Source organism: Dipodomys merriami, unplaced genomic scaffold (genome assembly GCF_024711535.1).
Source record: "Dipodomys merriami isolate MVZ:Mamm:240054 unplaced genomic scaffold, mDipMer1.0.p SCAF_213, whole genome shotgun sequence".
Taxonomy (NCBI): Eukaryota; Metazoa; Chordata; class Mammalia; order Rodentia; family Heteromyidae; genus Dipodomys; species Dipodomys merriami.
The window spans coordinates 855,110-875,448 of NW_027203527.1; the positions used below are offsets into that span (position 1 = coordinate 855,110).

A 20,339-nucleotide genomic window follows, 5' to 3' on the forward strand; every position below is an offset into this window, starting at 1 on the left:
CATTTCCTTGTCACACTTTCCACTTCAGAACATTATTGATGAGTACTTTCCCAACTGGATGGTATCAAGGCTCGCACTCCACCACCTTGGCCACAGCTCTGCCTCCAGCTTTTTGATGGTTAAAGGTAAAAGTCCCATAGACCTTCTAGTGCCCAAACTGACTTTGAACCACAATCTTTAGATCTCAGCCTCTGGGATTACAGGTGATGAGCCATTCTGGGCACTGGTGGCTCATGCTTGTAATCCTAGCTGTAATTCTAGAAGGAGACTGAGCTCTGAGGATTGAAGTTTGAAGCCAACCTGGACAAGAAAAGTCCCTGATACTCTTATCTCTAGTTAATCAGCAAAATGCCAGAAGTGGAGCTGTGGCTCAAGGGACAGAGAGAAAAAGCTAAGGGACAATGCCCAGGCTCTGAGTTCAGGCTTCAGTATAAATACACATACGTAAGAAAATAAGAATAAACAATCAAAAGTTTTTTCATAGATTTGTATCTCCCTCCCCTTTTCTCCAAATTCCAATGTATACCTGAGCTAACTCACAAAGAAAATTATATAAAAATTTAGTAAGAAAATATGAAAGCTGTGTATGTGTGTGTGTATGTCAAGTGGCAGAGCACCTATGTAGCAAATATAAGTCCTTAAATTAAAACAACCCATCAGAAAAAAAAACAGAAAAAAATTACAGGAAAACTGAAGGAGACAGCCCTAAAATGTCTTCTTACAAATTTTACATCTATTTCAAGTACTTATTGCACTCATTTCAATGTCTATTGCCATGTGAATATCTTGTTAAAGTTTCAGTATACTTTTAAACTAACAATTTTATATCAAAGTTGAAACTACATAGTATCTACTACCTTTTTTCCATTTTTTATTGTGATTAAGTGGTTACATCATTTCCCAAATTTCACAGTATTGTGGGATAGTGATGCTGTTAAAGTCACAAACACATTCTAACTTTCCTGGAGCAAATTGTCTATCATAGTCTATAACATTTATGAGTTCTATGAGCTTTGCAATTATTTCTTCCACATTGGGTGATATGTACATTTCTTTTGTTTTGCATAGCGTCAGCTGTTCCCTCTTTCCCACTTGTTCCCTCCCTCCCATCGCTGCCATTGAGTTGCTTAGTTCATTTTGATCAATGTCCAGTGCAGCTGATGGTCCTGCTGTTGTATGTTTTCCCCTGATTCCCTCTAGTTCTGTGTCGTCCTCCCGGTTTGCCTCTGGTGTGCACATATATACCATATATGTGATCAGCAACATGGGGTTATTTAATAGTGATTCGACCAGATGAGTGGAAATCCTTTGTTTCTTAAGTCTTGTTAATTTTGCCATATCACTTACATTTTTGGATTTAACATCCACTTATCAGGGAGACCATGTACCGTTTATCTCTTTGCTCTTGGCTTACCTCGCTCAACATGATTTCTTCTAGCTCCATCCATTTCCCTGCAAATGCCATTGTTTTGTCCTTTCTAATGGCTGTATAATATTCCATTGTGTATAGATACCACAATTTTTGGATCCGTTCATCTATGGTGGAACATCTGGGCTGTTGCCATATCCTGGCTATTATGAATAGTGCTGCAATAAACATGGAGGTGCATATGTCCTTGTATACTGGTTCCTGTTGTTCAGTGTAGATTCCTAGAAGTGGTATGACTGGGTCATAAGGGAGGTCAATATTTAGCTTTCTGAGGACCTTCCAGACTGCTCTCCATAGTGGTTTCTACTAACTTTCTTAAAATTCCACTTCCTTCCCTATGTACTTGTGATCTCGAATTATAATACATGTCCCCTTTTTTTTTTTCTGGTGCTGTTCATGTTTGAATTCAGGGCCTTGTGCTTGCTAATCAGGTGTTCTACCTCTTAGTTCACTCTATCATCCCCTTTGTGTATTGGTTATTTTTGAGATAGGATCTTCCTTCATTCCCTGGGGTTGGTCTATGCTGTGTGACCTTCCTGTGTGTGTATTATCCTTTGTACTGGGATGACAGGCATGCACTACTGTGCCCAGACATTGTGTTTTCCCACAGCTTAAGATGGCAGACACCTGTGACTGTGCTCAGACACTGGATGAGATGGAGTCTCATTTACTGTTTTGCTCATGCTTGTCTCATACCACAAATAGCTCAAACCACTTCCCAAATAGCTGAGATTAAAAGACTGAGAAACAACATCTGGCTAATAAAAGCATCAGACTTCCATAAAACACAGCATTAGCTAAGGTGTATGCCTGTAGTTCCAGCTACTAGGGAGGCTGAAACAGGAGGATCACTTGACCCTAGAAGTCTGAGTCAAGATTATGACTCAAAACCCAAATAAAGAACAGGTTTGTTGGCAAAATGAAAGAAAATGTTTCTATTAAACAAATGTATTACTACTACTACTACTACTACTACTACTACTACTACTACTACTACTACTACTACTATTATTGCCATTTTAAAGAGTGCCAGGGGCTGGTGGCTCACGCCAGCTTCCTAGCTTCTCAGGAGGCTGAGAGCTGAGAATTGAGGTTCAAAGCCAGGATAGCAGGAAAGTCTATGAGATTCTTGTTTCCAATGAGCCAGCAAAAAGCCAGAAGTAGAACATTGAACAAACAAGCTCAGGAACAATGCTTAGGTCTTGAGTTCAAGGACTGCACAAAAAAGTGTTGACTTTTGTTTTTAGTAATAAAGAAATTAGGTGGCAATTTCCAACTTTCTACTTCTCCATTGCATAGTGTAGTATTAAACTAAATTTTCCAATAAGAAAAGATCCTGGATTAACTAAAGTCACCACAAGGTGGTGCTGGGAAGTTAACTTGTTGGATAGAAGGGTAGGCTTTAAAACTGAAATTTGAGATTTTTTTTCGTGGGCAAATACAGATCAAGTAGTTATTTCACATGTGCCTCCACAACCTAATTTACTAAAAATGTTCTCTTAAATCAAGACATACTTTCAATTTAGATTTAATTCTTAAAATGTATTGTACTAGATGCTGAAATTTAATGTTACCTTAAAAACAAATTACTTCCCATGGATGTGGGATTTAAAGTCAATCACTGGTGCTTCCTACAAGATTATTCCAAGGAGCAAATTTGTTCATCCACAAATCGTATTTACCCAGAATTCCCATGTCAAAAAGAAGCATCCACACCAAACTTTTCCTTCCCAAGCTTTTAAATTCAGATTAGGCCATCCATTACCTGAAGTACACAGGAAATAAAGATATTTAAAAATCTCTGAAGTATAAGGAAAAAAAATCCCACAATTGCATATGGCTTCTCAACTCTGAACTTACTAGCACAATAGTCAACACAAAAGGCTGGACTTACTTCTTCAGAAACCCTAGAATGAATGACAACATTGCTTCCTGCATCTAAGCAAGCACTTGGTATGAAGGAGGGAGTCTCGTCACCCCCAAGGGTATAACGCACCTGGGTTTCTGACTCAGGACTCCCTGAGGCTAAACCTCATTGACCCAGTTCCTCTGGTCACACAAATAATATCAGTTAAAGTCTGGGAAGTAATGAAGCTTTTTCCTACTATTTTCAATATAGACATCAAAAGGTTCTGTGGCAATGCAATGCAAACTTAAAAGGCAGGACCTGGCTGCTTTCTGTGCTTCTGGATCCCATCACATGCAGCCTATTTGGGGCCATAACATGTGGGATGAATGTCTGTAAATGAAAGCCTCGTGGCAGACCAGAAAACAATAGAATTGCAATCAGAAACAACTCTGGCTCCTGGTCTCAAGACTAGCAAGAACTCGATGTGTGACACTGACAGGCCATGGAACCCAAGCTTCTATTCCTTCATGGTCTACATGAAAAGAACTTCCTCAGGACCTAGCTACTCAGGAGGCTGTGGGCTGAGGACCATGGTTTGAAGCTGGCTTGGGCAAGAAAGTCTGAAGGATTCTTATCTCTACTTAACCAGCATAAAGCCAGAAGTGGAGGTGTGCCTCAGGGGCAGAGCACCAGACTTGAATGGAAAAAGCCAAGTGAGAACATGAGGCCCTGAGCTCAAGCCCAGTACTGGCACCAAAAAGGAGGAGGAAGAGGAAGAGGAGGAAGAAGAGGAGGAAGAAGAGGAGGAAGAGGAGGAGAAGGAAGAAGAAATTAATTTTGTTCTTGGTTAAGTAAACAGACTTAAGTGAATACTTGGTTACATGTACAAGAATGTTGTTATTCAGAGAAAGGTAATCATTCGTAAATAACTACTTGTTTTTGATTTTAGAAAGGGGAATGTCATAGAAACATAAGGAGTTAGTTTCTTTTGTCTGGCACCAAAAAGGAGGAGGAAGAGGAAGAGGAGGAAGAAGAGGAGGAAGAAGAGGAGGAAGAGGAGGAGAAGGAAGAAGAAATTAATTTTGTTCTTGGTTAAGTAAACAGACTTAAGTGAATACTTGGTTACATGTACAAGAATGTTGTTATTCAGAGAAAGGTAATCATTCGTAAATAACTACTTGTTTTTGATTTTAGAAAGGGGAATGTCATAGAAACATAAGGAGTTAGTTTCTTTTGTCTATAACAGTAAAGTACTTGATTCTGTATTACACATACCATTGGAACTATATACCAGGAACTCTGTAAGCTAAGTAGTCCCCCAAACAAATGAAGTATCCCAAGGTAAGAAAAGACTATAGGAAAAGACCATATGTATGTATGTATATATGTATGTATGTATATCTCTTGAGGTGGAAAGAGTCTGTCCTCAATGGTCACACTTAATAACCAAGAAGAGAGAGGGGACCCAGAAATATAACCTGAGATGATAAATCAGTCAAATGACCTAAGGAGCATTGAGTAGAGTCAATCGTTGGTCTCCTGGGAGACTGAAACATCTAGAAAATCCAACTAATTTCAAGAAAAAAAAAGAAAAGAAAAAGGCATACATAAGCTTTTAATAATGTTAACAGGTCAGGTCAATACATCATAGTGACAGGACAATGGATTGTATAACACTGGCCAAGCAAAAGCTTTGGGAATAAATCACTGCAGGGTGAAGGGAAGGGAATGGACTGTAAATAAAATCTCTACCTCAAAGCCATGTACTTTAAAAATAACAACAACAACAATAATAGTAATGATAGTAATAATAAAAAGATCTGACTGATTTAACAAGTGAAGTTGAGCCCGATGTTGGTGGTGCAGGTCTGACTTGCTTTGGATAAAGAGCCCAGGTGGCCTATATGAATGGGCCAGAAACCTGAAGGGATGCCATTTTGTTTCTGATGATGCTCTGGGAAGTAACTGGTATAACAGCCCTAAGACAAGAAAAAAAATAGTGTGTACTAAGGAAGACATAAAGCCAGGAGCTGTTGGTTCACCCCCATAATCCTAGCTACTCAGGAGACTAAGATCTGAGGATCTCTATTCAGAGCCAGCCTGGACAGACAAATCCAAGAGGTTCTTATCTCCAATTAAGCAGCACAAAATTCAGGAGTGGAGGTGTGGCTGAAGTGGCAGAGTGCCAGCCTTGAGCAAAAACAAAAATCAGAGTTAGAATCTGAGGCCCTGATTTCAGTATGGACACACACACACACACACACACACACAATGAAGATATGAATGAAACTTGCAGTCTAGATTTTTCAGAATAGGTCTCAGTATGGGAAGTGTGGGAAATATATTCCAGCACTTATTTCATTTACTCTGTAAGGTGTCTGAAGGAAATCATGTTGATTTTAAAAAAAATTACAGATACTGTTTAGAGATATTTAACTTTATAAGTAATGTTTAAACATTTCACAGACATTTGATGTCATTTATTATACCTCTTTAATAAACCTGGAACTAAAAAAGGTAGTTTTCTTCATATGTAAGTCTCAGGCCATTAAAGAAAAAAGGCTGGTATAATAATCACTTCAGCACGGCTCTCACATCTTGAACCAGATCTTTTTCACTGTGCAGGCTGCAGACATTCCAAAAGAAGCCACGAAAGGAAAACAAGCCATATACAGATTTTAAATCCAAAGACACCAAAATAGTAGCAGTGGCTTCTCTGTGGTTTTGAGATAGTGGGTATTTTCACTTTTACTTTGGCATTCTTTCCAAATTCCCCACAATGAGCCTAAGAAAAAGATAAACATTTTCTTGCAAAGAAAATAAGACCACCCACCAAGAAGGTGAGTCTCTGAGCACTAGATGTGGTGGCACCACCAAGCTCACCTGGCAAAGCCACTGGTGAGAATGGACAAAGGGAGTGAAGGAACAAATAAGATACCAGAATGAGAAGTGGGCAGGAAAAAGGAAAGCAGACATGGTAGGAAGGAAGAGTAGGAATTAGGGGATCTTGGTTGCTAAGTCCAAAGCAGGCTGACTGGGATGAGGAGACAAGTTTGGTCAATGCTGAGAGACAGCTGACTTTGTAGATCAATTGGGCCTACAGGCTGGGGCAGGAAGAAGGTTGTGCCTGGCAAGACTAACTGCCTGGGGACCCTTTTTCTCCTGGTTCCTGAGCTATAATTAGAATCTCCCACCTGCTGAATTGTCTCCCAGGTAATGACAACTCTACCCCTGCAATGCTGTGGTAGTCAAGCCAGGTTACCATAGCCAGAGATATGTGCTCATTTCCAGCATCATGGGCAAACTATACAGCCAGGGCAAAGCCACTCGCTGGCCTGACTCTGCTACTCAGCCTCCCAAAGTGTCTTGTCCACAGAGCAGAATATTTGCCTCACGTGAGAGACAGCCCAGCAGAGAAGAGTTTGCATAGAGAAAACTTGAGATGCACTTGGGATTTCTCCACTCCATCCTGACAGGCAGCCATATCATATGGCAGAACAGAGGAACATGAAGAATCTCCTAAGGAATGTTAGTTACTACATAAACATTGCTGGCAAAGGCAGATCATCCTCATTATGGTCAGATCTGGTAAATGGCATGACCCATGACACGTCTCCTTTTACAGTGGAGACATCCATGATGAATGAGAATCAGGGACCATTCCCCCTCCCCCCAAAATCACAGTAACATGTGCATAACGAGGCAAAAATAAGCAAGAAGTTGCTCTTTGTTTACTAAGCTATCCAAGCCATTGTTAAAACCCTGGCAAACAGACATGTGTAAACCTCCCTGCTGGTCTGTGGTTAGAACAGTGATATCACCAGAAAGGAACTTAGCACACCATTTCTTCATATGCTGTATAATCTTAATGTCCCAGGTGTCTGCTTCAGAAAATCCATTTAAGCTTACATTAAAATACTCCATTTGTAGAGTTGGAGACTAGCATTATGACACATGGCTATGATAATGGTATTAATAAATGGGGGCTGGCTTAGCAGGTCACAAATGTGGTAGTAACGGGAGTGTTAAGTGATTACTGTAAGCCCTGGAAAATATTTGATAAAGAGCATTAGAAAAACCAGACTGAAAATATTTCTTGAAATGAAAAGCTTTAGAGCCAAATTTGGTAGTATATGCCTGCAATCCCAGCTACAGGGAGACACAATGAGAAGGATTATAGTAGTCTGGGCCCATACCTGGGCAAAAATTTGAGACTTTATCCAACTAATAACTTTAAAAAGCAAAAAAAAAAAAAAACCAAAACAAATGAACAAAAAAGGATGAGGGTAATGGCTCATATGGAGGAGTGTCTGCTTAACAAGTGTGAAGTCCTGAGTTCAAACCTTAGTTACTCCCAAATCAAACATCCAGTTTTAGAAAGCCTGCTGGTTTAGAAGGCAAATACAGAAGGGGTGTTTCTCCCAAGTTAGAAATTCTAAGTTATTAGAATAAAAAATATATAAGCCCAGTATGGTCACACATGACTATCATCTCAACACTCCAGAGACAGAGGCAGGAAAATCGTGAGTTCTATACCAGCCTGGGCTGGTTGTCATGGATTTAAAGCCACCCTAGGCTAGCAAAATCCTAGCAAAGGCAACTGTATTTGGTCTGTATTTCTACTTGCTTTCATATTCTGAACAGTCTCTTAAGTACTGAAGGAGAGAAGAAGTCAAATTATATACAATCAAGAATTTTCTCTAGAAGACCAGCCTTGTAAAGAATTATTATAGAGCCTTTTGTTTTGGAGAGGAAAAGAGCCAGGAAGAAGTTAATGTAAACCCCAAATGCAGAGAATTCTGCCAGGAAAATGACTTTAGTGATATAAACACAAGGCAGATGTTGTAGAAGGAATTCAAAATTACATTAGACATGAAGTCTTCCAGCCATTACCTGCGCACAGGCACCAGCCACAAGCTGTACATCTGGAACCATCTTTGTTACCTCTAGAAATCACAGCCATTCTGGGCTGACAACATAAAAACAGATGAGGAACTAACAGAATTTTATCAAAAATCACTTAAAAAAATGAATTGGTCTTTAAAAAACATAAAAGCAACTTTTGTATTCTGTTCTTTTCCTAAAGAGTATATGTTCTACTGAACAGAAAGCCAAAAGTAACTATTGTTACAGTGGATTGTGTTCTCTCTCTCTCTCTCTCTCTCTCTCCCCCCCCTCCCACCCCCCCTCCCTTCTTCCTTTTCTCTCCCTCCCTTTCCCTCCTTCTCTCTCTCTTTCTCTTTCATACATATACTAGGACAATTCCCAGGGCCTCATTCATATTGCTAGACACGTGTTCTCCAAATTGATCCACGCCTCCAGTCCTTTTCCTTTTTAGTTTGTATTTCAGATATGGTCTCATGCTTTTGCCCTGGCCAGCCTTAGGCTGCAATGTTCCTTCCTCTACATTCCAAATCACTGGGTTTATAACTATGTTTATAAGTATATCTGGCCCTAGATCTTAATTGAACTAAAACACATTGATCATTTTGAGAATAATCACAGCAAGCCAGTCCCTGGTAGCTCATATCTGTATTCCTAGCTGCTTAGGAGGCTAAGATCTGAGGATTGCAGTTCAAAGCCAGATGGGCAGGAATGTCCATGAGACTCTTATCTCCATCACCCACCAGAAAACTGGAAGGGTGGGGTGTTCCAAAGTGGTAGAGTGCTAGCTTTGAGGAAAAGAGCTCAGGGACCACGCCCAGGCCTGGGATCAAGCCCCATGACCCATCAGGCAGGAAAATCTGTGAGACTCCTATCTCCAATTCATCATCAGAAATCCAGAAATGGAGCTCCAACTCCAGTGGTATAGCCCTAGCCATTAGCACAAAAGTTCAGGGACAGTGCTCAGTCCTTGAATTCAAGCCCCACAATCAGCACATATACACATACAAAACACACACATACAAAAAGAGTAATTAAAGTGAAAAATCACAATGTCTATCAAAGTTACTGATTTAAGTTACTAATTTGATACTTAAGCTATATTTGTAAATCAGATAATAATTTCAGAATGTAGTAACACATTAATAATGGATACCTGTAATTTTCAACTTAATTTTTCTCCTTACTTTAAAGGCCTTTCATTCATTTTCTGGCTTACTATGTTAAATCATACTTTAAAAAACTGGAACTGTATTTTTTGGTGCCATTTTTTTTGGTGTGCCAGCATTAGGGCTTAAACTCAGGCACTCATATTCTTACTTGGCTTTTTTACTCATAACTGGTGCTCTACCACCTGAGTTATGGCTCTATTTTCAGCTTTTTCCTGGTTAATTAGAGATAAGAGTTTCATATACTTTCCTACATAGGCTGGCTTTGAACCTTGATTCTCAGTTCTCAGTCTTCTGAGTAGTTAAGATTACAAGTGTGAACCACCGGGGCCTGATTTCAAGATGGTTTTTCTGTGGCAATTATTTTGTTTGAAACAGCAAGCTCAAAACGGAATGTAATAACAAATTGTTCAGTTTATAAAAGTCACTCAAGAGTTTTCATAAATTGACATTCTAGTTCTACTTAAATGAACTTCCTCAGGAGTATTTAAGTCCTAGTCTATTCCCACCTGAGTGCATGAATGCAGTATATCATTCTGGGTATGTTTTTCCGATCATAGACATCTGTTGTTTCTGGATAAAATATCTGGAAAATAAAACAGATAATGTGCTTATTATGTTTTTGCTTCACACAGTGATTTTAACTCCCCAGATATTCCTATTCTGATTGCTCTTATTTCTTAATTATGTGAACATAGAGGAACCCCTCAGTTTTGCTTCATCTTGCTCTACAGATGGACCAGTTCCAACAACCAATCCCCTTCCTGCCAATGCAGCCTCCTAGTGGCCAGGGGAGGGGTAGTGCTCACAGCCAACTATTCCTAGAGGCCAGCCTGAGCCCACAGTGATAGTGGCGTTGGTTCATTCTGTGCCCTCATTCCTAACCCAGCCAAAGCTCTCCTGGGTTAGGGAGGTGACCTTCCCGCAGCCACTTTATTTTTTCCTTACACTGGTATATAGTTCTGCAAACATAATTTGTGTACATGCAGCATGCATGTACGTGTAACAGGCACACAAATGTAGCATGCACACATATGCAGACTTTTCCCTGCTTAAATAACACATTGTCACCAAATAAAATCTAGAAAGTACAAATAAAATCTAGAAAATATGAAAGAAAAACATCATCTCATCATCTACATTGGAAAAATTAGTATTCTACATTTCCTCTGATATATATATATATATATACATATGCATATATACTTATATTCTCTATTATTTTATTTGTGTGTGAAAACAAAAGCATACTTAGTGTAAACAGTTTAAAACCTATGTAAAAGACTTAAGAGGGCCAAGTGCCAGTGGCTCATTCCTGTATTCCTAGCTACTCAGGAGGTTGGGATCTGAGAATCATGATTTCAATACCAACCCAAGCAGTAAAGTCTATTAGTGAGACTAATCTGCAATGAACTACTAAAAAGCCAGAAGTAGAGCTATGGCTCAAGGGGTAGAACAACCTCCTTGAACCAAAAAGATAAAGGAGAATGCTCTGGCCCTGAGTTCAAGCCCTAGTACTGGCATACATGCATGCACACATGCATGTGCGCGCGCACACACACACACACACACACACACACACACAAATGAAAAAAATTTAAAAGACTTAATAGAAGATGACTTCCTTCCATCCCCTTGATTCTCAAAGGACATTGCTTCTGGCAGATGCATAGGATTCTTTTATACTTCTGAACCAGAGCTTAACTGTTCCTCAGAGCTGAACATTAGTTTCAATCTCATTTTTTCCCCTTTATTTCAAGCCACTGCCAATGAACATCCTGCATTTTTTCTGAACATCTGATTTCTCCTTTGGAGTAATTACCTAAATATGTAATAACCAGACTGAAAGATCTTAACATTAGAGGCTTTTAATTCACATTCACATTATTTTTCCTAAGATGAAACTGTAAGTTTGATAAGAAGCAGAGTTCAGTGCATGTGTGTATGCACACCTGTGTACACACACACACACACACACACACACACACACACACACACACACACACACACGAATACAAGAATAACTGGGTTTGATGCTTCTAATCCTAATTTAAGTGTTCTGATAACACTTGCTTTCAAGAAATATTTTTTTTACAATTTGACAGATAAATTAAGATCAAATCATGGATCTTATTTAAGTACTTGATACTTGAGTGCATGGGAAAAGCAGAGGAAAGAAAGAAGCAAAGTATCCTCTCACTACCAATATATACAGTTTCTGGCTGCTGTTTGTACCTGGGTCGTTTCACGGGGCTTTTCTGCTTCCCTTTGCACACATTTGCTGTCAACATGTGAGTGAGACAAGGCATCCCCGTTTAAAGATCTGTGTAAGCAGAGAACACCTGTAATCTCACCTCAGACCTTACTGTACTATAAGGACAATTCTCCCCAACCCCTGTTCTTCAAACAAGAATCTTCTCTATTTAGACTTGTCTTGAGAAATCTTCATCAGTATGTCTTTCTTCCCACAAAGAGATGGATCAGGCTATTTTATTCAACACTGTATCTCTAGCACCTAACCCAAGGTTGAGCACAAGCTAAATACTTAGTACTGATAAATGAAGGGACTCAGGGCAATCACATACATAGTACTCTCAAAATAACAAAACTACAGCAATGGAGAGTATATTATTATTGCTTCTCTGTATACTGTCTCTAATTTTTGTTTTATTTAATGTATGTGTGAAAACAAAAGCATACATAGCATAAACAGTTTAAAACCCACTTAAAAGACTTAAGAGGGCCAACTGCCAGTGATAGGGTAAGGGAAGGATTCAGTATAAAAGACTACTTCTCAGCTGAGTGCCTGGGGCTCACACTTATTATCCTAGCTACTCAAGAGGCTGAGACATGAGAATCAGTTTAAACCAGCCTTAGGCAGACCAATGTATGAGATTCTTATCTCTAACTATCCAGCAAAAATCCAGAAGTGAAAAAGCCAAGTAAAATCTTGAGGCCTTGAGTTCAGGCCACAGTACTGGCACAAAAAGAAAACGACCACTTCTCTCTCTGGTCGCTACAGTTCTTGATTGTGGTAGTGGCTACACCAATTCATTTGTGGGATACAACGACACAAACCTGCACACTCAGTAATCACAAACAAATGGATCTACAATTGGTAAAAGCCTAGTAAGGTCTGTAGTCTAGTGTCCATCATCTGCCCAATGTCAATTTAGTATTGTACCTCAGTTATCAGAGGCACTATGGGTGGAGAGAAGCCAAGGGAAGCAGTCACACATATGTACTATTTTTGTAACTTCCTGTGATTCTATAATCCTTTCGAAATGGGCTTAAGAAATAGCTCTGCCATTCCTATCAAATGTAATTTCCTCATTTCCTTTGACTTTAACAAGCACTGGGTGTACGGAATGAACTTTACTTGGGAGATCTATTTCAGGAGTAAGAGCTACAATCCAGACATCTTTAAATTTTAAAGTGATAGTATGATTTTATAGTAATAACTTAGAATAGTGATTCAATAGTGGTGATACAATGAGACTTTGTAATTTCAAGTATAAACAACAACCCAACAAGGAGCACTGACCAACTCAATTATCTACTTGCTAAAGCTTGTTCTGACCTTGTTTTGCATCTACAATTTGGCCAGTCTGTTCTCAAGCTTTGCCCATCCCTTTCTGAGTTTTTGTCATGCATTTCTTTGTGTCCCTTTCAGAGCTTTCTTTAGTTCTCCTAGTTCTCATTCCCCCATTAGCAAAGCTTAGTGTACCAAACCTCTTTCATAGTAACGTTTCCATGAACTGCCTTCTTTCTCCCCAGTTCAGGAGCTGGTACATGAAGGCTTACCTTGGGTAGACCGATGGACTCCATGGCTCGTAACCACTGGACTGTGTTGTCTGTGTGTCGAAAATGAAGGCCAGACTTCTAAGGATAGGAGTGAAAAAGGGGAAACACAAAATGTGAGACATTTCTAAGAATTCTATTGCATCTGCAGGGTGCTTACTTGTATCTTTTGCAAGAATAGTTACTAATGCTCACATAAAACAAACAGATACAATAAAAAGACTAGATTATATCTCAGCCACATTCTAGCCACCTGTGGTGGCCCACGCCCGTTTTCATAGTTCACATGCTTCAGTAATTTTGAACTTGAATTTCAAATACTATTCAGTGTCTAGCATATGCATTAGGATGTCCTGGGAGATGTGTGTATATGAATAGGTGGACAAGCACATGCCAGCACATACACACTCGAGACTAAGTGTTTAGCTACCATGGCTGAGAATTCCAGCAATTTCTGAAAAAGCAGAATGTTTTAGAAGACTAAGGTTTTTGTTTGTAGAACATGAACATGTATTTCTACAGAAAACTTAGGAAAATACAAACTGAAAACACAAACCATTCCATAAATCAGATCCACTTAAAGTATATATTCCTCACAATTCAACCATAATTTTGGCCTTTTATAAGAAGCAAATCCCAACAGGTGTGTGTGTGTGTGTGTGTGTGTGTGTGTGTGTGTGTGTGTGTGTGTGTGTGTGTGTGTGTGTGTGTGTGTGCGCGCGTGCGCGCGCGCGAGCATGCACGCGCACACACACATGCAGGCATGCAATGGTACTGGGGATTGAACTCAGAGGCTGGGTGCTATCCCTTGCTTTCTCGCTCAAGGTTACCTCTACTTTTGGCTTTTTGGTGGTTAGTTGAAGATAGGAGTCTCAGGGACTTTCCTGCCCAGGCTGGCTTTGAACTATAACCCTCAGATCTCAGCTTCCTGAGTTGCTAGTATGCAGGCCATGAGCCACTGGTACATGGCAGTAGAAATGTTTTATAAGACATTTTTTCTGGAGGAAAAACACACTCTTTCAGTGTATACTTTCCACTAGCATAAAAGGCCTTAAGGTGATCTAATATTTTTCATTAATTAGATACATGGTACATTGTTACTTACTTAATACTTCATTTTAAATAAATGTACAAAAAAAGTAACTATAGCCTGGCACTGGTGGCTCACTTAGTGGTTCGCTGGTAGTTCCTAGCTACTTAGGAGGCTGAGAGCTGAGGTTTGAAGGTTTAAAGCCAGCCCAGGGAGGAATATCCATGAGAATCTTAATTCAATTAACTACCCAACAGCCAGATGTGGAGCTGTGGCAAGTGGTAGAATGCTAGCCTTGAACACAACAGCTCAGGGACAGTGCTCAGGGCCTCAGTTCAATCCCCACCTCTCTCTCACATACACACCCACACACACACACTATAGCAAGTTCCAACATATAACATCCATAATCACATTCAGGAAGTCTGGCTCTTCCCACCTCATTTGAACTTGTACAATTTCACAGTTAACTAAATAAAAGTTCTTTCCATTGCTGTTAGCATCATAAAATATAAGCAAATCAACACTTGATAAATGGTTATGCTTTTTGGATAGTGGTCACTATCTGCAATCTGATTATACATTTCAAGTACTTTGTAGAAATTATTCGTAATTTCCCCAATACTCTGTAAAGTAATTGCCATTTCTATTATTTAAAGATGAGGAAAAATAGGGGAGAAGAAAGGATGAAGTTATTTGTCTCAAGTTAAGTAGCTGTTTGTGACTCAGTTAGAATTCCAGAGGGGGTCTGTATTTATCTGAAAACCTTTTCTATGCTAGCATCCCTCACTCTGAGTGAGAACTGGGATCTAATGATTATTTTCAGAAGAAATAATGGAGGGAGAAGAAAGAAGGGAGGATAAATATAAAGATAACACCAAGAAGAGGGGCAGAGCATCTAACAGGGGCAGAACATTTAACAGGGGTGAGAAACATCTGGCTCCCAGACCCTATGACTAGAGTCATCTGGTACATCACTGAACAGATACGTATGCATCTCATCGACTGCCTATGGCCGTCTGCTTGTACTGATAATTTTATATGGCTGACAAATGATGTTCTAAATATCCAAATCATACTTGGATAAAAGAAAATGCAAGGAAAGAAAGGGTTTTCCTAGTCAGGTACTGGTGGCTTACACCTAGCTACTCGGAAAGCTGAGATCTGCTAATCACCAGTGGCTCCTGTTGATAATCGGTTACTCAGGAGGCTAAAATTAGGATCATTGTTTGAAGCCAGTTAAGGAAGGAAAGTCCATGAGATTTTTTTTGGTCAGTTGTAGGGCTTGAACTCTGGGCTTGGGCGCTGTCCCTGTGCTCTTCAGCTCAAGGTGAACACTCTACCACTTGAGCCACGGCGCCACTTCCAGTTTTCTGGTGGTTAATTGGAGATAAGAGTCTCATGGCCTTTCCTGCCAGGGCTGGCTTTGAACTGCGATCCTCAGATCTCAGCCTCCTGAGTACCTAAGATGACAGGTGTGAGCCACGGGAGCCTGGCTACCTATGAGATTCGTATCTCCAATGAACCACCAAAAAGCTACTGAGTTCAAGCCCTAGTACTAGCAAGGGAAAAAAATGTTCCTATCTCTAAGAGTTAATTACTAGGCCATTGTATTTGAATATCAATAGTCTAATCAATAATAGAAAAAAAGCAGCAATGATCAGACAAGGCCAATACAAGCACAGAGGGACAAGGTAGAAATAATCTTTAATCAAATTTGAAAGAAGACAAACATGAGAATCCTCCATATCACAAAGTAATTAAAAGTCCTATATGCAAAATAACTCGGATATGAGTCATTCCAGTTTTTAAATTGACACTTGTGTTGTTCAATCCTTATAGGAATCACCAGGCAGGGAGAAGCCCAGCTCAATGCTGAGTCCTTTACTTCTCCCAATGGCTTCTTGCTCCAGGAGTTAAAGAAACCCAATCTTGTTTGACTGAATGTGGGTATGTAGAGTCTTTGGTGGACTTTAACAATCCCAGGTCATGGAGCCAAGACACCTATATGGTTCAATGGCCTTGTTAGCTAAGTCCTGGAGAAAGTTACAGAGCTTCCAGAACGGGGACTCCTCCCTCACCAAACCCTTCTCTGGAAATAAAAAGAAGGTACTTAGTTACAAAGTATGGAAAAGAATGTAGCAAATGTCAACTATTATGATTACTGCACTATAAATGACTGTATTTGTAACGTTTATTTATCTTTAAGGTCAGAAAAAGTCCAAGAGCTTCCTGTGAGAGGAACTGGAGGAACTGAAGGAACAGGTGGTGTCTTTGATTTCTTCAGCAAATCAGACAGATTTCAAAGCCTTCATTTCTAACACCTGGAAAGGCTGGCTTCTCGATTCTACCATCCATGATCGCATATTTACAAAGTATACTTTGGTGATTCAGTCTCTCCACTTGCTTTTAGTGGCTTCAATGAGAATGTAAATGGTTTTCTACACAGGCTCAAGATAATTTGAGTCCTTTGCAATTACTTTTATTTACTTTTTTTTTGGGTCCGGTCGTGGGGCCTGAATTCTGGGCCTGGGCGCTGTCCCTCAGCTCTTCAGCTCAAGGCGAGCGCTCTACCACTTGAGCCACAGCGCCACTTCTGGCTTTTTTCTTTTTGCTTATGTGGTGCTAAGGAATCGAACCCAGGGCCTCAGGCATGAAAGGCAAGCACTCTACCACTGAGCCATTCCTAGCCCTGAAATTACTTTTAGAGAGTCAAAGATTTCTCCAGTCCTGCATGTTATTAGACTAGTTGGCATAGCCACAGTCATATTTATCCAAGAAAGGCTTTTGTTCATTTATGTAACTCCCTTTAATTTCACATGGAAACTAATTCTTTTTTTTTTCTTTTCATTTCATAGAGAGAGTCCATGCCGATTTTCTCCTGTTGAGCCGTTTCACCATCAGCCAACAAGGTTCATCGATGTGTCTCAGGTGAGGAATTGCAAAAGTTGTCTTTGGATGCCAACTTTTGACTTATTAGGATGAGAGCACTGAGGGCTGAGGGCGGCAGCTTAGACTCCAACAAGGAGAACCCTACTGGGTTTGTTTTGTGGAAGAGGGAGTTGAGGCACAAGTGGGGAAAACCCTGGAGTTGCTCTAGTTTTGTCAGCTCAGGGCTAAGGCTGCTTTGCAGAGCTCACAACTCCATATCCTAACAGCATAGTCACCTGGCTGGACACTGTGGCTCAGTGCCACCATCAGGTCCGGTGCTCACTGAGTGCTTTTATCTATGAGGCACAGATCCAAGGGCCTTATAGGATGACTGTGTCTGTTCTTCATAGTAGCTTTACAAAGATAGATATATTATTAGGCCCACTTCACAGGTGGGAAGACCGAGGCTCAAAAGGGCACAGTTAGCAGAAGATCTGGATAAAGCTCACACTCCAACTGCTATGCCTAACGCTTTTTCTATTTACACATCATCTAAATATTCATCACACATTTATTACATGCCTACAATTTGTAGGGAACTGTCTGGAACCCCTTTTATCATTATTATTAGTAGTAGTAGTAGCAGTAGCAGTATTTCTTCTCCTTTTCCTCTTCCTCCTCTTCTTCTTCCTCCTCCTTTTTAAATCTTTAGGCATTATAAGGCTACTCTTCTTTCTCCTGTCAATCTCAGCCTTTCCAAGAATACTCCTTTAAGAGTTTGAACCTGTCTCCCTCAAAATCACATGTTGGAAATGTAATCCCCAATTTTGTATGCGGCAGTGCTTCTGAGATGTCACCTAGCTATGGCTAGGTGACATCACAGGGTTCAGGCACCCGTGATGGCAGTAGTGGCTTTATAAGAACAAGAGTTCTAGGCTAGCACACTGGCTCTGTCTTGCCCTCTGTTAGGTACCCTCTCTGTTAGGTTAAAAGGCCCTCACCAGTACCACACTCTACAACCTCCCAGCGTCCAGAACTAAATGAGCTAAATCAACCTTTGTTCTTTTTTTTTTTTTTCCCTCCGGTTGTGGGGCCTGAACTCTGGGCCTGGGTGCTGTCCCTCAGCTCTTCAGCTCAAGGCTAGCACTCTACCACTTGAGCCACAGCACTACTTCCGGCTTTTTCTGCATATGTGGTGCTGAGGAATCGAACCCAGGGCCTCATGCATGCAAGGCAAGCACTCTACCACTGAGCCACCTTCCCAGCCCAACCTTTGTTCTTTACAACTCACTCAGTCTGTGATATTCTGACAGAGTGTAGCTGTATATAGACACTTGCTGCCCCTGCCCAGGAAACCTTTCCGGCCTTTTGTCCATCCCTTCCCTTCTAGAATTGAGGTGTTCCTCCTTTTGTCCAGTACCTTCTCTTCATGGCCCTCTATCCATTTCCAATTTCTTCTTAGCGTCTACCCTTCCTTTTCCTTCTCATAGTCACTCACTTCTTGTAGACACTTCGTGTCTAGGCAGGCCACTGAACCGGTCACCACTCACTGAGATCTGTGTCCAGACTCCTGCTACTTCACACCATTGCCTGCAAAGCAGTGGATGTGTCTAAAGCACACACATTGTTTCGGTTTAATGTTTCCTACCTCTTCCTCTGCAGGTGACCTGGCCATCCTCTGGGTGGCCACCAGACCCCCTGATGCTATCTTGCCTTTCCACTCCCCACTTCCACTGTTCCTTGTCATAGCTATTCAGCTCTGCAGGTGTGGTCAAGCTCTTGTCTTCCTGGAATCTCACCACCTGACACCTCTCTGAATGTTCTTCTCACTCCCTACCCTGCCTGTGGGTAGATGGTTTTCTTACCTTTCCAGCCCCAGAGTCAACCTCCTCACAGCCCATCCCTGCCATTGGTAGCTATCAGTAATGCTGGATGCCACCTTCCCTTCATATACCCATCGCTAGTCACAGCTTTTTACTTATGGTCTGTCTCTTCAACTACAAATACAATAACATCAGGGCCATTCTGCTATTAGTGCCCAGACAGTGCCTGGCATAGTGCAGGTATTTGTATGGACGAAATATATGTGCATATATATACATATATATATGTGGGGGGTGTATATACACACATATGTATATATATAATATAAACATATAATACATATATTGTATATATTCTTTATCTGACATCCTGGGGATCAAAAGTATTTCAGATTTCAAAAATTTTGGAATTTTAGAGTATTTGTATAGATTTTACTGGTTGAGGCTATGCATGGCAGTACATGCCTCTCAACCCAGAACTCATTAGGTAAAGGCAGGAAGATCATGAGTTCCAGCCAGCCTGAGCTATAGAGCAAGACCCTGGAGCAAAACAAAACAAAACAAAGCACAAAAAACCTAAGAACATCTCTAATCTCCCAATCTAAAATCCAAAATGCTTACAAATCCAAATCACTTTGAACATTGCTGGTGCTCAAGATTTCAGATTTCAGAGCATTTCTACTTTCTGATTTTTCAGATTAAAATGTCAATCTATGTATTTCTACCATGGTATAACTCTATTCCTTTCCCTATAATACTGTTATGGTTTAGTCTATGAGTGCTTATCTATTAAAGAAATGGTCTCAAATCTTAGTAGAGCCTGAACAAAGAATCTACCTCAGGTGAACTATTATCATTAGAACTTCTTGGGTCCCAGGCCAGGGGATCCTGACTTAGCATCTGAGTGGAGGCAGGGGCACAGGTTTTATATACCAGGTGGCCCTGAAGGAGACCTGAGCGGTACACTCAGGAAGAACGTCAACCTCTGTCTAAGCACCTAAAATGAGTATCTACCCAAACAGAAAAGACAGAAAACAATGACGGCCTCTGCATATTGGAAACTATTGTTTTCCTTTCCCTTACCCAACCATTTCCCAAGCACTGGCCAAGGTCCAGCCCCTGCAGCATTCCCTGAAGACAGAGAAGAGAGAGCATATGTGGCTCTTGCCTACAAGATAAAACAATCTTCCCTCTGCCTCATGTGCGAGAGAGACAGTGCTGGGTGTCAAGTGCACCTGGCATGGTCATGTGCTCACACCTGGCCATGGAAAGAACACTTAGCTATAATACCTAGGAACTTTCTAACTCGATTTAGGGGTTAGAGGGAACAGGGCTTACACGGCTTGGGCAACAAAAAGAGATGGGGTAACAGCAAATTTGTATTTGCCAATTGATAGCTATGAATGTGTCCTTCAGGGCTCAGGGACATGGCCTTGCTGTGGGGACACTGTGTCCAACAGGAGGGTCATGCTTTACTGCTGCA

At 40.6% G+C, this 20,339-nt stretch overlaps 1 protein-coding gene across 1 annotated transcript in view; it reads right to left on the reverse strand.

The window, feature by feature from the left end:
* LOC138834381 (ras GTPase-activating-like protein IQGAP2) overlaps positions 1 to 20,339 on the reverse strand; it is a 257,374-nt gene that overhangs the window by 124,158 nt on the left and 112,877 nt on the right. Inside the window, exons 4-5 of the mRNA XM_070033008.1 lie at positions 13,136 to 13,213; positions 9,841 to 9,917 (exon numbers count right to left, since the gene is read on the reverse strand). Coding sequence (XP_069889109.1) covers positions 9,841 to 9,917; positions 13,136 to 13,213 — 155 coding nt within the window. The remainder of the gene's footprint in view (positions 1 to 9,840; positions 9,918 to 13,135; positions 13,214 to 20,339) is intronic.